General features: G+C 39.7%; 2 protein-coding genes across 4 annotated transcripts in view; both read left to right on the forward strand.

Annotated features, from left to right (window-relative positions):
* The window catches only part of cmss1 (cms1 ribosomal small subunit homolog), a 34,722-nt gene extending 23,181 nt beyond the window's left edge, over nt 1-11,541 (forward strand). For 2 of the 3 annotated variants that reach the window (XM_084362438.1, XM_084362440.1), the window contains exons 2-10: nt 7,887-8,023; nt 8,963-9,034; nt 9,118-9,253; nt 9,349-9,408; nt 9,494-9,596; nt 9,679-9,739; nt 9,823-9,910; nt 9,996-10,084; nt 11,207-11,541. In XM_084362438.1, coding sequence (XP_084218564.1) covers nt 7,887-8,023; nt 8,963-9,034; nt 9,118-9,253; nt 9,349-9,408; nt 9,494-9,596; nt 9,679-9,739; nt 9,823-9,910; nt 9,996-10,084; nt 11,207-11,290 — 830 coding nt within the window. In that variant the 3' untranslated portion in view covers nt 11,291-11,541. The remainder of the gene's footprint in view (nt 1-7,886; nt 8,024-8,962; nt 9,035-9,117; nt 9,254-9,348; nt 9,409-9,493; nt 9,597-9,678; nt 9,740-9,822; nt 9,911-9,995; nt 10,085-11,206) is intronic. The other variant, XM_084362439.1, reaches the window with a different exon arrangement.
* Nucleotides 11,542-12,009: 468 nt separating this feature from the next.
* tmem30c (transmembrane protein 30C) lies at nt 12,010-16,728 on the forward strand. The gene is made up of 7 exons (XM_084362930.1): nt 12,010-12,298; nt 12,554-12,670; nt 12,914-13,021; nt 14,081-14,171; nt 14,253-14,399; nt 14,478-14,690; nt 14,888-16,728. Exons 1-7 carry the CDS (start codon nt 12,101-12,103, stop codon nt 15,073-15,075), a joined length of 1,062 nt encoding a protein of 353 aa, XP_084219056.1. The 5' UTR covers nt 12,010-12,100; the 3' UTR covers nt 15,076-16,728.
* Nucleotides 16,729-16,754: the final 26 nt, after the last annotated feature.

The raw sequence follows: 16,754 nt of genomic DNA on the forward strand, positions 1-16,754 counted from the left end.
AGGTATGAGGTCATGAGGTTCTGTACTGTGTTTTTTACAATAAAAAACGTGGCACTTTTCTGGATAGTAGGTGTAGTATTGAAGTTTTATTTTCAAAAACTAGGCAGCTGAAACTAGACTTTCCATCTTCATAAATGCTGTCTTTCCAAATCAGTGTATTTGCTCTTTTGTTTTGTACAACGTTTTTCTTATAGGTGGTCTTTCCTACATTACACTAACTTAGGTCTGTAAATCAAATGGTAACCATAGTTGTGGAAAGCAAAACAAGGACCATTTGGCTGTCAGTGATGTAATGAAATATGGTCTACATTGTTTTGCTATGATGTAAGGTTTGTCCTCTAGAAGTTACTTTTGTTGAGCAAGACCTCCTTGACTGGAAAACTGTTTATTGAATCATGAACATGTAAAATTCTACCATTTACTGTTGATTTTGTGTGCACTGATGTCTATGCTTTTGAACAAGCATGCTCCTTTCACACAAACACAACAGTAACCTCTGTCCTCACTGATATCAGATGCTAGATTCCAGATGTATTGCATCAGAGTCTTGTGTTGGTGATTGACGGAGAAAGAAAGACTGGAGCAATGTTAGAAATATCATCCACGTGATACCAGCTGTCAGGACATTTAGAAAAGAGCAAGAGAGGAATGGATGTTAAGATGATGATCAGTATGTAACTATAAAGATAGGGAGACAAAGCTGTAACGATGGTAGAAAGAGTAGTGTCAAAAGCTACATTTATTAGCAGTATCCACATTACATCAGTTGCATTTTGCTGTCTCAAGGGCAGATAAGGGTTTCCTCATTTGGTTCTTGTGGAAGCTTAAAAGCTTTGAGTTATTTAGATAACCTCATGTCTCTGATTAGCACCTCTTGTGGACATCATTAGACGCTCCTGCAACACTGCCTGCCTGGATTGGCTTTACTAAAACACGTGAATGTCAGACGGTCGAATGTCAGCGTGTACGTCATTGAAACATGTCCGTTTAGCCCAACCTTTTCTACACATGTCCAAAGACATCAGATAGATATGCCCATGTCTTTCCTTAATGTTTATTTATATATTTGTGTATATACATGTATTTTGTAGTCATGTAAAACTGGGGAAATTATGATGGGGACCATCAAGATCTGAAGTGTCCGTGAGCATTAAACTTGGCTTTACTTAGGTGAACTTAAGGTCAACTACATCTGTGATAAAATTTAGAAAATCTTAAATAGGTAATCGGTTTTGCCCTCACTGTGCATCCAATACCCCCCCTGCTGGTGATAAACCATCCCTGTCGCTGGCTTGGCAGCCATCTTGCCTGTAACTCGACCACCATTCTTTACGCGAGACATGACAGACATGTCATAAACATGTAATGTGAACGTGATATGACATGTTTTGTAGAAATGCCAATATGGTACATAGTCTTTGACAGGTACAAATGTAAACATATCCGTGGTTAGCAAAATCGCTACCTGCCAACATTTTATCCTGGTAACTAAGGTTCTTTATGTCAGCTTCTTTCTAAAAAAATATTTACAATCAACAAGTCCTTGGATTAGCATCACAGCAAGCAACATGTAATTGGATACATAGTCTAAATATAAGGCCAATTGAGTGAATTGGGTTGAACAGCAAGGAAGACAATGGCTTTGTAACAAGACTGGTATTCTTTTTTGCCCCATAGCCAGCTTGCTATTTTTGTATGTGCTGCTGTAAGTTCCCATTGATTTAACAATAACACATGCTCAGATTGTGGCCTTAGAGAGGAAGCTGGAGGCCTCCAAAACCAATAACTGCTACACGCACTCACCCGCCCACGCCACTCCCAAGATCAGGGAATAGTACATGTCTTGAGATGAGTTATTGATTGTATAAACAAGCGCTGAATTGATTTCAAGGAAAGTATCATATTGTTTTTATAGAAGCACGCAATGAAAATACCACACAGTATCTTTGGGGGTTGGGTGGTCATGTTTGTGTGAAGTAGAACCTGTTTGGGTTGCAGGAGGATAAAAGGTATAATTGGTTTGACTTATCCCTCTGTACAGGCCAAAGTGTTATCTTTAATCAGACTGATAGTCAACCGTGATGGTAATTAAGAGCTTTTCTGGGCTCATGGCAGACACAGTTTAAAGCAGCTGTGTAGGCTCAGTGGCAGTTTACACAAGTGAACACATGAGCCTTAAAAACTAAAAACCAAAGCTGAGTGCTATTTGTCTGGAACTGTAACAATCAACTGTTTCCTGGAACCAGTCGATTGATCCTCATTACATCCAGTCAGCACCATTGAACATCCATTAAAACCAGTCACCTCTATTGATCACCTATTAAAGATGACCAGGCGGCCTCATTTCCTTGCATCTGAGCCCTCTCTATAGACACTAATTTTCATTGATCTATGGTTATCTGAGACGTAAGCTCATTGCCCTATATGTGTCTGAAAGCATACTCCGTCCTACTGACTCCACCATCTGGAGCAACTGTTGTATGGCGAATATTGGGGGCAAGACACTGAAGGCACCGGCCTTCTCAAAGGTCAACGTCTGCTCTCTTCAGAAAGCACTTGAGACGTATTGAAACAGGTTTCTCTTTCTGGCATCTGCTAGCAGCATGCAGCTGAATCAGGTACTTCTCAGTTTGAAGCCAGCAAACTTGAGAGTAAGCTTGGTTTCCTCATTATAGTTGTATTTATCTGGTCTGCATTGAGTTAGCCTCTGTCATCTTGGTCACAACCTCTATTCATTCACCATCTTTATGCTAATCCATTCTCCTTTTGGTTCCTTTCTTTATTTCCTTGGAATAGAAATAAGTCTCTAAGTCGTTTATACTGTAGTTTAAATGGAGTCTATTGATTTTTATACTTTCTAAGGTATTGCATTTGGCATTAATCTTTGAATGCAAACTTATGCAAAAGACTTTCTTGCCCTCTCACTTAAAGGAAAAATTCAGACATTTTATGCTCACCCTCATGCCGATTGAAAGTTAGGTGGATCTTTGTAGTCCAGTAAACATTTTGGAGCTTCACAGCAAAACAGCGTTGCAGTTTTAAAATGTAAAAAAAAAGTATGGAGCCATCTTATTTTTTTATTTATTTATTTTTTTTAAAACAAGTCCCCATCTACTGAGTTGTTCAGGCGAATGCTGCAATGCTTACCTGAAGCTCCAGAAATGTTTTGTGAACTACAGAACTTTTCCAACAGTATGGTGGTGAGTAGATACTGACTGAATTTTTATTTATGGGTGAACTTCTCCTTTAAATACTAGAATACCTGCAAAATTCAGTGCAGTGATGCAATATTAAGAGGGGTGTCAAAATAGAGAAAAACCTGCATGAATGAGTTTAGAAACATCAATACAGATGCTTCCTTAGGTGTACTGCGTTATACAGTAACACCATTCATTATTCATTAGATCACCACATCTTAAACCAATACACCAATGTGAGATTTCAGACCAAGTGGTGGTTTTCAACACTTTCATCAAAGTATTAAATGATTATTTTTTGGTATATGGTGTCCATCTCTCCGATAGAGGGCCTGTGGCGACCCAACATAATGCACTTTCCCTTTAACATATCACCCATCCTTTCAGAGGTATGTTGGGCTGTTTTACTGCAGTAGTGATGGGCTAAACACCATAAGAGCCACATTTACTAAGCTTTTTGTGTCACATTTAAGCAATTTAAACTAAGTTCAGACAGGAACGCACATCACCCTCAGCTCTGTTTGCTTGCCATTAGAGGTGCACTTTGTGCATGATCAATCAATGATGTACTGCTCATGATGAGCCTGTAATAAGTCAGCTACTAATTACAGACAGATTGCAGGTACAGATTGGATGACTTTACATAAATCAGGCCCCCAGGCCCCAGCAAATTTAATGCTCTCCAAGTAAATGTGTTTCTACGCTATTTACAAAGATGGAGGACATCAAAGCTAATTTTCAGTCTAGTAGACGAGTAGGCCTACATACCAAAGTCACAAGCATTTTTAGGTTTGCTCTTGATGGGAACATTGTGTCACCCAAATTATCCCAACTACCAGAAAAAAACAAAACATATTTCCACTCACCTTAAGTCACATCAAGACATGCAACAAACAGTTTTAATTTTAATTGGCTAGGTTTTGAGATTATTGACTCCACACCACTACAATTTTGTTTGCATTCATCACAGTACAAAAATTTAAAATTAAACTTTCTACAATGTCCCCATTACTGTGTGTAGTCCACTGAACATATGGTATAAAATCTAAATCTAATGCAGTCTACTACTAATGCAATATATCCTACCCTAATTAAAGTTAGAATGTTCCGTTTTTGTTTGTGCTCATTTTAGAGAGGTGCTGATTCAAATTTATTGTTTTTTTTGAGGCTTAAGTTATTTGTGGTGCTGTTAGATTATGTTGCGCTGTTACACTGAGATGTGTTTCTAGTATTATGCCCAACCAATTTATATCAATGTTTGTAGACTAAATAGAAACACCTCACAGTATTACTAAACTAAGCATCAGCGTGGCATGGCTGTTGCATTGGTTTTAACCAGCTGCATACGATACACTTGTAACTGAGTGTTTTGGTTCTTTGTAATTCAGTAATTTATGTCACTGCAGCACTGTCCCACCAGGGACACACCATTAGCCCTCCTCACACCTTACAACCTCTGTGATCTTACACTGATGACACATCTAAACAAAAACACACAACAATTATCTAAATAGCACATTCCATATGTAACACCCCAGATCAAATACCTGCTGAATCAGCAACTGAGAATATAAATGTTATAGGTTTATGATCAGCATTGCTGCCCATGTCAATAGGTCCTTGTCATCTGTGCATTTTGTTAATGTCTACCCCCCACAGGCTTATTGTTTTGTAGGCTAGAGTGTTTCACACCTCAGTGAGTACAAAACAGCACTGTCAGATGATTTTAATTTGTGTTGTCAACTGAATCACATACACTGTGTCTGTAGATGGTGCAAATCACATTAGAAAGGTCAACTCATTTCACAAGCTAGACATTTTACCCAGCTGCTTTTAACTGAATGAAGCCAGACGTTACTGCTACTGGCTGTAACATAGTTTGTTCTTGGGTTACAATCTCTTCATCCCTCTTGCTCTCAAATCTGCATTCATGATTATCTTTATATTTTTGGACAGATTTAAGCATGTTATTACAAGCACCCTTCCTCAATGGCTCAGTGGTTACAGAAGTAACCCAAAGCCAGATCGTACAGGTACATTTAGCATCAGCAGGGGGAAAGAAGACACTTACCTGCTGCAGGATAGGTCGGTCGCTCACTGGTCACCTAAAGGCCTGAACTTTGTTATAATTTTGATCCATTTGTCTCCAATATCGTTATCATAAGCCTTCCTTCTTGTCCTTGTCCTCTGTTCCCCTGGTATTTGGCACCTGTATATCCTCACTTTCCTTTCAACAGTCCAGAATGAGAGCGAGAGAGGGATGAGTACTAGCAGAGAGAGGGGGGAATGGTTGCTTTGGCCCGTCAATAGTGGGGGTGGTCTTTCAGTAGGCAGGGTGTTTGCCTGCCTGGACAGATGACTGTAACAAATAAGGTTGAAGGTCTTGGAGTGAGATGTGAAGTGGGAAAGGGATGTGGTTATGGAATGATGAAAAGAAAAAGACCTGCTCAGGAGATTGAGAGTGCAAGATCCTTTATCCATCCATCACATTGTCTTGTCTTTTATACGCTTCTTGACTGTAAGTGCCCAAGGAAGAGTGGTAGAGAAAAAACAACAGGAGAAGTGTGTGATAATAAAGACCGAATAAATTGATTGTAAGATTGGAAATTAGAAGACAAGGCAGGAAATCTGTGAGTGCTCTTGGCCTGTGACATAAACCCACTGTTGAAGGTCAGAAACCCATATGCTAAATAGTTTCACAAGGGTTATTTGATTTAGAGTTGCTACAGTATAATGTAGGTTTGGAAATTGTGCTGCATCAGTGTCCACAGAATGGGAAGAACAGGAAAACCTACCGTTATTAGGAGTTTTCATGCATGATTACCCCCTCTGCTAGCCTTGTAGGACATTTAAACAAATAAAAGCTACAGTTGCAGTGCTGCATATTTCAAGTGGTTTATTTAAAAAGTATAACCAGATAGAAACAAACTGTCTACAGCTGTTTTTTAAATGAACAGAATCGCTATAACAATAACAGTATCAGTGTTAATATTAGATTTTAACTGCCAGCAGTGGTGGCTCTGCAGACATGGTGCCAATTGCAATTGCAGACACTTCTGTAGATTTTCCCCAAGTGGAAGATGTTGTCGCATTACGAAACGTGTATAGCAGAGCATCTTGGCAACAGATGTTGTAGAGATATGAACTCACCCATAGCTGTCTTCTTCTTTCTTAGATGAGAATCATCCTGTTTCACATTTACGCTACATAGGCAAGCATAAGGTTTATTTTCTGAAAAGAGGTGGTGATTAAGGTTATCTATCTACCTGTTCTAACACATTTTAACACCTTCTGATCTAAGTACTGAATTTGATATACAGTACTTCTTCTTAACTTAATAATGATTTATACATTCTTGTCATATGATGTTCTTTGAAACTTTTCAGAGGTTTTTCCAAAATGGTTCTTTAAATTGTTTGAAAGCTTAAAAAGGACAATCAAACACTAAATGGTTCACTTTAAGGTCCAGTTTGTAGGATTTAGTGGCATCTTGCAGTGCTGTTGCAGATAGGAACCAACTGAACACCCCTCGCTGAAGGCCCTCTCTAGAGTTAGCATTTAATTTAGTTCTGGGCTTTGAACTCTGCTCCCTCTGTATTAAAGACTCAATCAGTGACAATGAAAACACAACAGTTATGATGATAAAATATTCAATTTCTGCCCCCAAATCCCACACACGATCTTTTAAGATAGAAAAGTGTTGTTGCAAGTTGCATTGCTCTCTATGGTTTGAGACTCTGAATCTTGTTCCTTCTTTGTCCACATCCCGATCAGTGAGGTCACAGCAGTTGTTTTCCATCAGAGGTTGATGATATAATACCTGTTTTGATGCTACTGGATTTGGAAAGACGAACGACATTCATCGTATTTCAACCCACAGCAAAGCATAATCAGATTTCTCTGAAATGTCATTGATGTTAAGTAGTCAGACATCACCACAATCAAACTTTGGCTCAAGCAGATACTTGTGACAAATTTGATCCAGTTGGTCCACTTAATAAGGAGGAGAGGCGTTGTCAGTTCTTTGATATTGAAGGTCCATGGGGAGAACTACAAAGCAAAAGTGCCGGTATTTTAAAAGTGCACATTCAGGAAGGACCCTGCAATGAAGCACACAAATGTATTGCCAAGTTCACTCTGGCATCTGTTTTTAAAGCTTAAGTATTTTGAACAAGCAAGCATATATACGCTAGAGGGTCTGAGCATGACCTCATAGCATGAGACGAGAGGTATGCACGGAGAAGTGGTAGCAACAGAGAGGCTAAATATAACCAGATGCGTGGATTGAGGTCTGCTGCAGCATTGTTGTCGTCTCAGAGAACGTTTGTGTTTTTCTGCTTTTGTGTGGTGAATGAAATGTGCTGCCTGGACTCTCACAGCTGATGAGCAACCTTAAAAGTTTGTTACATAAGGTGTAAATGCCAGATCTCTAGTTCGGGGGCCAAACTATGAATAAGGCTTAACTGATTACTCCCTATGCTTGTTTCTATGGGGAGTATGTCTGTTTCTAAGATGGTATGGTAGTTAGGCATATCTGTTAATAGCAACGCCTGATTCAGCCTAACCTGAAATATGTTCTCAGCTCTGTGCTGCCTCTTAATAGTTTCTTTATCTTGCATTGCTCCCAGTTGCAAGTTAATCCATAAATCCAGAATGGTAATAAGGAAATTTCTCCCTCTTTTATTTCAGATCCATCCGAGGCAGAGGAGGAGGAGACTCGAGAGAAGCAGCCAGCAGAGAAACCAAACGCACAGACAAAACCAGAGAAGAGGAAGAGGGTAACAGAGAAAACAGTTCAGGCCAAGAAGAAGAAAAAGAGTGAACAGGTATTGGTGGTGGCCTTGAGAGGGTTTTACAGCACACTTAATAAGAAAAACATTTTCTCCCAACCCATTTTTTAACCAGCATGTTAATTTGTTAGATTGAATAGATATCAGGAAAGGCGTCATATTATTGCTCTGAATCTGCCCATAATGCAGTGTGTCATGAGTAGAAAGTAAAAATTAGTAAAATCAGCCTGTGTGAAAATATACCAATTTTATGTATTGGACTAGACGCTAGAAAGTAATTGTCATTCCTTTTCAATTACTTGTTTGATTCATTTTCAAGCAGAAAGGTAATTGTATGGTTCCAGTGTCTCCATCGTGAAGATTGGTGGCTTTCTCTTGTTTTATATTTGATCATTTATGAGGTTTGGACTGTTGGTTGAATACAACAAAGCATTTGTAGACGTCACCTTGTGCTCTGGAAAACGGAAATCATATAATGGAACACACATTAATAGACCATTAATTGAGAAAGTATTAATTGATAGAGGAAAGTCCAGCCTCAGTCTGTTCACCCTGCTGCTGTCTGGCAAGCAATACAGGAGTATCAGCTGCCGTACCACCAGACTACAGAGCAGCTTCTTTCATCAGTCCTTAATTATTCATCCTAACCCCAACTGAATTGTTTTTTTCTTTTATGTTTTATGACTTATTTATTATTTTAAAATCCTTTTATGTAATTTTGTTTTGATAACTATCATTTGGTTGTACAATCCTGGTTGTATGATAATTAAATTGATCTTGAATCTTAAATTGCAGCCCACAGATATAATACGATACATATTACACAGATTTGAACCTGTTTATGATATAACGTTTTACCTAAAGGATTTTTAAGAATTAATTTCTAACTTAAAATGCCCTCAAAACACTGGTTAATATATATCATATATAATTACTTTTCTTGAATTGAATGTTCTGCATGTATTGTTTTCACAGAAAGAGTGTATTATTCCTCAGAAGAAAGAGACCGAGGAGGAAAAGTCAACAAAACCCAAGAAAAAGAGGAAGGTGAGTGTGGTGACACCTGCTGCTGCAAAGAGGTACAACAGTCACTGGGCCTTGCCTTTGAATAACTATATTCTGTTTACCAGAAGAAGAAGACGATTACAGATGTCTTGGCCTCTTCGGAGCCTAAACCAGGCTGTCCGTCAGACCTGCAGAACCTTGTTACGCAGTACTTCTCAGACAAGCGCTCTGTGATCGAGCAGGAGGAGCTCAAGTTGCTGGGTGAGTCAGGGCGAGTCCCTTTTAAATCAGAAGTTCAGTCATTATCTGCTGATCTGATTCACCAGCGTCACTGTCTGTCCTCCCTCATCTTCCAGACTCCTGCTTCCTGTCCAGTAATGACTTGACGCACACCCTCTCCTCGTACCTGAAACAGGGTGAGTGTTTTTATAAACTAAAACCTGCCATCGGCTGTTTATTCTTGAACACACTTTTATTCCCTGTTTTCCCCGTTCTTTCCAGTTTGTCCCAAGTGGGCCAAGATTCAAAAGCAGCACACAGAAAAGAGTTCTGTGGTTCTGCTCATCGTCTGTAGCTCCGCTCTCCGAGCCATTGAGCTCATCAAGTAAGTGACGCACGTTTTGACACGTTTGTCCAATTTATTCCATTACAACTTTTTAATTGTGCACTATGTGTGTTATCCCCAGGCAGCTGACGACCTTCAAGGGTGCAGCCAAAGCAATAAAACTTTTTGCAAAACATATTAAGGTAATGGCGATGATGGTTATAACGAGCATTTGAACTGTGCACAATGACACGTTTTCCCAACAGTCTGTCTTTTGTCTGTGCAGATAGAGGAGCAGGTGAAGCTGCTGCAAAAAGGAGTCACCCACATTGGAGTAGGGACCCCCGCTCGGATCAACGCTCTAATTGAGAAAGGTGGGTGCAGAGATGACATTCTTACTGGGAAACGTCAGTGTTTGACGCCTTATTACATGAAAACCCTTTTTTTTCTCGTCTCCAGAGGGTTTGAGCTTGCGGGCGTTGAGATACCTGGTTTTGGACTGGAACTGGAGGGACCAGAAGCTCCGAAGGATGGCGGACATTCCTGAGGTGAGCTACTGCTGCCCTCTGCTGGCATGAAAAGATAATGAGCTTGTTTTGACTAATCGCACTGTATGATTTTTATTAGGTGTTTGATATTTTGAGAACGTTTAAAGTCCCCCTCCCCTCTTAATTCTGTCATTGTTATTGTTACTTAGCTTGACCTCCTCTGTCAGAGTAGATATGCGCAGAGTTTGACACTAGACAGCTGTTTTCAAATTGATTTAATGTTTCTCTGCGTTAACCTTGATTCTCACTTTTACATGTGTATGAATGAGCCAGATAGATGATATTACAACTAGTTTAGAGGGCTTGTTAGTGAAGTACTTGGCCTTAGGAGTGGGTTAAAGTTAGTGAAGTAATGAATTTTTCTGGTGAGGGATCAATAAAGTCTTATCTACCTTATCTTAGGAGACATCTTGTGCCTGGCTGATATATCAGTTAGCCAATACACACACAGCTATATATCATATCAGTGTAAACGCTGTCCAATATGAGACGATATGAAAACATTTTGTAAAGATTATAATGCAGAAAAAGATGCTTGATGTTACTTATAATTAAATTGGCCTTAAATTAATAATTATTATATTAAATAAAGTGAATGGTCTAGACCTGGTTCAATTAGAAAGTGTCATACGATAACTTTTGTTGTAAACTGGTGTTACAAATAAAGACTGATTGATAAATTCCCAGTGAACTTTATAGTTTCAGCGCACTGAAAGTGTTTGATGACCACATTTGAGGGCTCATTGCAAAAATGTGTATATATCGGGTCGATACCGATTATTAGAAATCAAGGAGATGCATCAGAGCCAAAGGATCACATTTTTAAATATGTTTATTCTATCAGCAATCTGACAGAAAAATCACAGATACCGATAATCGGAAAATGCAGAATCAGTTCGATAATCGGTCTACCACTAATATCGATATCAGAATTTTGCAGTGTGATCTCGGTATTGGCATCAGCACCTAAAATCCATTGGTCGGGCTCTAATTTTAAGATTTCTAGCGAGGTTATGCAACTTTTTGTGGATAAACCATATCAAACACAAATAATTATTAAAATCTTTTTAGTCTCGTGACTACATTTCACTTATACATATCTTATTTACTTGTCTATTTCAGATCAAACTGGACTTCATGAAGCTGCTGGAGACTGGTATCCTGAATGGTTGCAAAGAAGACAAAGTCAAAATCGGACTCTTTTAACTGCACATTGTAACGCTTGCTGTGTGCTGATAATCCACATGACGCCTTGATGTTTTAAACCTCGTATTGATGTTCCTCACAACACGCTGAAGGGGCCTCATCCTGTTTGTTTTCCCTTTGTGTCAGTGTGAAATCCGTGCTGTGCTTTTACTATTTTCAGAGGCCGTGTCAAATGTGTGGTGTTTGTTCACTCTTGTAGTCCAATGCAATGTCCCGGTGTGATGAATTGAATAAACGGACTCCGAATGAAACCAGCATCCTTTTGTTTGTTTAGTCTGACCTCGGGAAGTCCCTCCTACTGACAATGTGAGGTCATGAGTTTACTTGCCCAATAGGAAGTCCCATTTATCATAACATCCTTTTGATAAAACATTTTAAAGCAGCATGAAGGGGGCACAGAACTGAACAGAATATCTCCAGCCGCTCATTAGCATAAACATATAAAATACACTGTGTCATTTTGATTTGAATAAACAGAAACCTGCGTTTGTCTCGTAGCAAGGTAGCAGTGAAGAGGAACAAAACATAATCACAAAGAGAAATGGAGTAACTGAAAACAGAAAGAGGTAGTTAAGTAAAGGATTGCGGTTAATAAGTAACAGGCCACAACGGTTTACCCGCCCTGTAAGGCCTGCTGGGAAAATCTCTTGGCAAGCAGAGTCGAGTGTGTGTGTGTGTGTGTGTGTGTGTGTGCAGAGAGATATCGCTGAAATAGAGAACAGGAAGAGACGACAGAGCAGCGCCTTCTCTGACATTTTGGCTCTCCAGCTGTCCAATTTTCTCTTCTGTACCTAGCCAAAGGTCCCTGTGATGGGCAAAGTGAAGGGCAAGCCTGGGCCCTTGGCTCGGAGGCCAGACAACTCAGCGTTCAAACAGCAGAGGCTACCTGCCTGGACTCCCATGCTAACAGCTCACACTGTGCTGCCCTCCTTCTACATTATGTCTATGATATGCATGCTGCTTGGAGTATGGCTGCTTCTCACAGTGCAGAGCACAAAGGAAATAAAGGTGAGTGTGTGTGTGTGTGTTTTGGAAAATTCCACTTGCTTCTTTAGTATTTTTTTCACACTGTGGAGATATTGTAGGTAAATACACCAAGTGATTGTGTGTGAAAGAGGAAGAGACTGAATGCCCTCGTGTGCAATAAAACCAGGGAGTGACAAAGAGAGGAAAGATCCAAGGTTATGTTTAGAGTGAGGTAAACAGGAACAGTTGATTCACAATTTATTCTACTCTTTAATGAACTCTCTCCTGTCTTCTCAGCTGGACTACACAGACGCCGGGACATGTAATATATGTTTTGAAAAACGTAAGAACGTGAGCAACGCAGCACAAAGCTGCAGCTGCAGGGTGGTGCTTCCCATCGAGAAAGCATTCAAGGTAACAGCGTCAAAGTTTGACAATTTGAGACCCAAGTAAAACATGTATGATGTAAAACATATATGTGGACCTTGAGATAAAGATAATTTTGTCGGACTATTTCCAAAATGTCCAAAATGCCTTTCCTGTGCTTTCTTGCAGAGGCTATAAAGCTTCAAAACAGTCAAAGACAGAATTCAGCCAATCAGGTCTCAAGATTTCTGTTAGTACTGTCTGATGGTTTGTGTCCCGCTGCTGTTTCAGGGAAATGTCTTTTTCTACTATGGCCTCCGAAACTTCCACCAGAACCTCCGCAGATACATGGACTCCAGAGATGACGGACAGATGGTTGGCAGGAAGAATAATTTAAAGGTAGCTCCACAATATGTTTGAATTAATTTATCATTGAAAAATACTCTCTTCATGGTAAGTTCTGCATTCAAAATCTTACTGAAGTAAAAAAATATGTAAGTAAAAGAGATGACTAGTTGCTATATGTAAACAATGTAGGTAAAAAATTGTGTTGGGTGGTCTTGGAAAAAAAGGAGTATTTTAAAAACCAGAAGGCGTTCACAAACCAAATATTTAAAAGGAAATGTGTCAAACAAGGAAGGGAATTAAAAAGAAAAAACTAAAATATGTAAGGATATAATATGTAACAGCAAAGTGTAATTAAAATAGCAAAAAGCTGAATAATGGACCCTTAGGGTTAAATCAATGCATATTGAAGTTAATTTCAGCTACACTGATATGTAGTATTATAAAGAATTATATATTTTGTAAACTCAGCCTTTTCTGCATAGTAACCAGCAACTACTGCTGTCATAAATTAGGAGTAAATAGTTCAATATTTCCCTTTTAAATGTGGGGAAGTAAAATGATATACACACAAAATATAGCACCTTTAAAATTGTACATTAATGTACTACAAGGAACTTTTAACTGGTTATGAAACATAAGCAAATGGGACCATCAGTGCTTGGACTGGCCTTTTTTGTGTGGTTAAAATAGTTATTTTTAATTCCTGTCACCAGGTCAGATTCCAACTTATCTGGGTCAGATAAGTCATAAAATTGAAATTATTTCTATGGCAGCGGGTTGAGGATGAATTGAGTCTCACAGGCTGAGGAAAGAAGCTGCTCTGTAGTCTGGTGGTACCGCACAGCACTAAAAGAGAGTTTACTTCGTTTAACCATCATCATTTTATAGCCACAAATAGCAGACTGCTAACAGCTATTTAAAAAAAAGAAAAGAAAAATAGTATTTAGTCACACAAGCACACAAGATCTTTACCACAGGAGGCGGTGGGGCCACAGGGGCCACTAGAATCGACAAAAAAGGAAAGTTCCCCGGAGCAGCTATAAGTATAGCACTTAGATTGTGAAATAATCTTCCTGAGTTTCTCTATTATTCTTGTTTCCTGACCTGCAGAACCCCAGTTCATACTGCAAGCCTTTTGCAAAAGACAAAAATGGGAACCCAATTGCCCCCTGTGGTGCTGTGGCCAACAGTATCTTCAATGGTGAGCACCACTCATAACACACATCATGTCCAGCCTCCACCTTCCTCTAAGTGGCCTCCTAACTCACATCTGTCCCCCTAGACTCCTTCTCTCTGATCTATCACGCCGCCGATGGTTCTTCAGCGCCGGTCCCTCTGCTGCGGGGGGGCATCACCTGGTACACCGACAAAAATGTCAAGTTCCGCAACCCGAAGCTGGAAGACTCGACCCTGGCTCAAGTGTTTAACAGTAAGTCAGACACAGTTTTAAGTCAGTGCTCCAGTATTTCAGATGTGACTCATCGTGACTGGTTTGTGTGCTGCACAGGCACAGTGAAGCCTCCGTACTGGGAGAAGCCTGTGTACGAGTTAGATCCCCACGACCCCACCAACAACGGCTTCATCAATGATGACCTGATCGTGTGGATGAGAGAAGCAGCCTTCCCCAACTTCAAGAAGCTCTACGGGGTTTTAAACCGAGCCCACAAGCCCTTCACTAAGGGTCTGCCTGCAGGGAATTACAGCATCGACATCCAATACAGTATCCTTCACTGCTGGGCTTTCCATGGGAACTTTGGCGTGGGTTAAAGTAGGCCGCACGTGTCCCATTGTGCGCATATGTTTCCTTTGTCTTATCTGCTGTTAAACACAAGCATATGGACAGGGGCTATTTTAAGACTACAGGTTGAGCTTCTCTTTGTGATCACCTATTTTCAGCCTTGACCTCTGCCTCTCCAGACTTCCCTGTGAAGTACTTCCAAGGCAGAAAGGAAGTGGTGCTGACCACGCTGACCTGGTTCGGAGGTCAGAACCATTTCCTGCCCGTTGCCTACCTAGTAACCAGCAGCCTGATCCTACTGATAGCCGTCGTCCTCACGGTGTTCTGGTGGAAGTTTGGGAAGAACGGGAAGAACATGGAGGAGTGAAGGGTAAGGCGCATTCAGGGGTCGTCTGGAAAAAGAAGCAGCTGAAAGGTGATTATTGTGGTTCTGCATCTGAAATGACGAGAAGATGGATGGCAGCAAATGAAGGTTAAGGAGAACGTTTTCAAAGAGAACGTTCATTTAGTGGACTACCACAGCAGCACGTGTTGGAAAACCAATGAAGAATTATGTTTGACATCTGGAAAAGTTAATTACGACTAAATGATCTACATGTGTTGCAGCTTATATTGTGATGCTGCTCTGAACAACACGCTGAAAGTGGTCAGCACAGGCTTCAATCTCTCTTTACGCGTTGATTTGTACTGAACTTTTGCATATTTTAACACACCGTTTTGTTGATGTACTCTACATACTATTTATTAATGAGCAGAAAATAATTTATAATTGGATGAAGTCTCGATGGTGTTCAGGCTGCATTTCATGTCTCAGGTTTGTACAGATTTTTAAAAGTGAAATTCAAGCACTTCTCAGGCATGTTCAAGGTACCTAAACCAAAAACGTCCACGCTCGAAGCTCTTATCATTATATTTAAATTATTATAAATGCACTCATGGTTTACAAAATTCCTTTATACCCTCAGCTATCAATGTATATTGGCAATGTTTAATTCAGCAGCTGTTCAACTTTGAATGTATGTTTTAATTCTTGCTAATTTCTTTTTATTTAAGATTTTTGGTGCACAGTAGTGATTTTGGATATAAAAATAATTTCAAGCATTTCATAATGAGTGTGTTAAGAATGTAAGCATATTCCAAACCTTACCAACGTAAAGGTTCAATTTAAGCATTTTTCCCACTTCAACACATTGTATGAACCCCGTCTCAGTAAATGCAAATTACAGTTTTGATAAGTATCATAGAAAACAAAAGAACATCAACTGTCAGACAAACCCGCTAACACTAATTCGTAAGATAGAATAATTTCTAGAAAGTGTAATTTTGTGGACAAGGTTTTGAAATTATAGCACAATTCAGGTTAGCCAAAGCAGCCAGTATTGTTTTAATGCCAATGTTTTTATATGGAACCATTGATGCTAAAAGTGGTTATTAATCATTATAACAAGCATCTACTGCTATGCTAGCAGCTGTGAGGGTGTACTAATGCTGCGTTCCAGTCAGCATCTAAGGTCAGAATCTCCGAGTTAAAATGACCAATGTCTGAATTCTATGCGCTCCGGGTGCTCAACGCCAAAAGTTATGAATAACAATTGGCTGACGGTTACAAAATGTTGTCTCTCGGGCAGGTGCACAAACAATTGAACCCTCAGTAGTGCAGCTTCCTTTCATGTGAAAACAACATTTCCAACTTGTCTGAAACGGAGCAAAACGTTCACCACCTTACAGTAGTTAAGCTTGTTTGCTTGCTAACATTTGCTAATTAGAGCTTAAAATAAAAATGAAGCTTAAGATTGGAATGCCGTTGGTTTGCAGGCATGTAGTCATGAATTGAAATCTGAACAATGGCACCGGATGATGGACGTGACTTCTGCACAAAAATGTTTGGCAATCCGACAGTTGAGATATTTCAGTCTGGCCCAAAATGGTGGCCTGACTGACCAACATTATAATCACTACAGTCATTACGCTAACATGGCTACGAAGATGCTTGAGTAGCAAACTATGAATTATTGTGCTTTGGGTTTGTGTAGGAACAACTGATTG

This window comes from Pagrus pagrus, assembly GCF_965226575.1.
Source record: "Pagrus pagrus genome assembly, chromosome: 9".
Lineage (NCBI taxonomy): Eukaryota > Metazoa > Chordata > Actinopteri > Spariformes > Sparidae > Pagrus > Pagrus pagrus.

Excerpts from the sequence above, each read along its gene's own strand:
- tmem30c (XM_084362930.1), top strand. The coding sequence starts at position 12,101 with ATGGGCAAAGTGAAGGGCAAGCCTGGGCCCTTGGCTCGGAGGCCAGAC. Across the intron at positions 12,671-12,913 it reads CCATCGAGAAAGCATTCAAG|GGAAATGTCTTTTTCTACTA; the intron begins GTAACAGCGTCA and ends CTGCTGTTTCAG. Across the intron at positions 13,022-14,080 it reads GCAGGAAGAATAATTTAAAG|AACCCCAGTTCATACTGCAA; the intron begins GTAGCTCCACAA and ends CCTGACCTGCAG.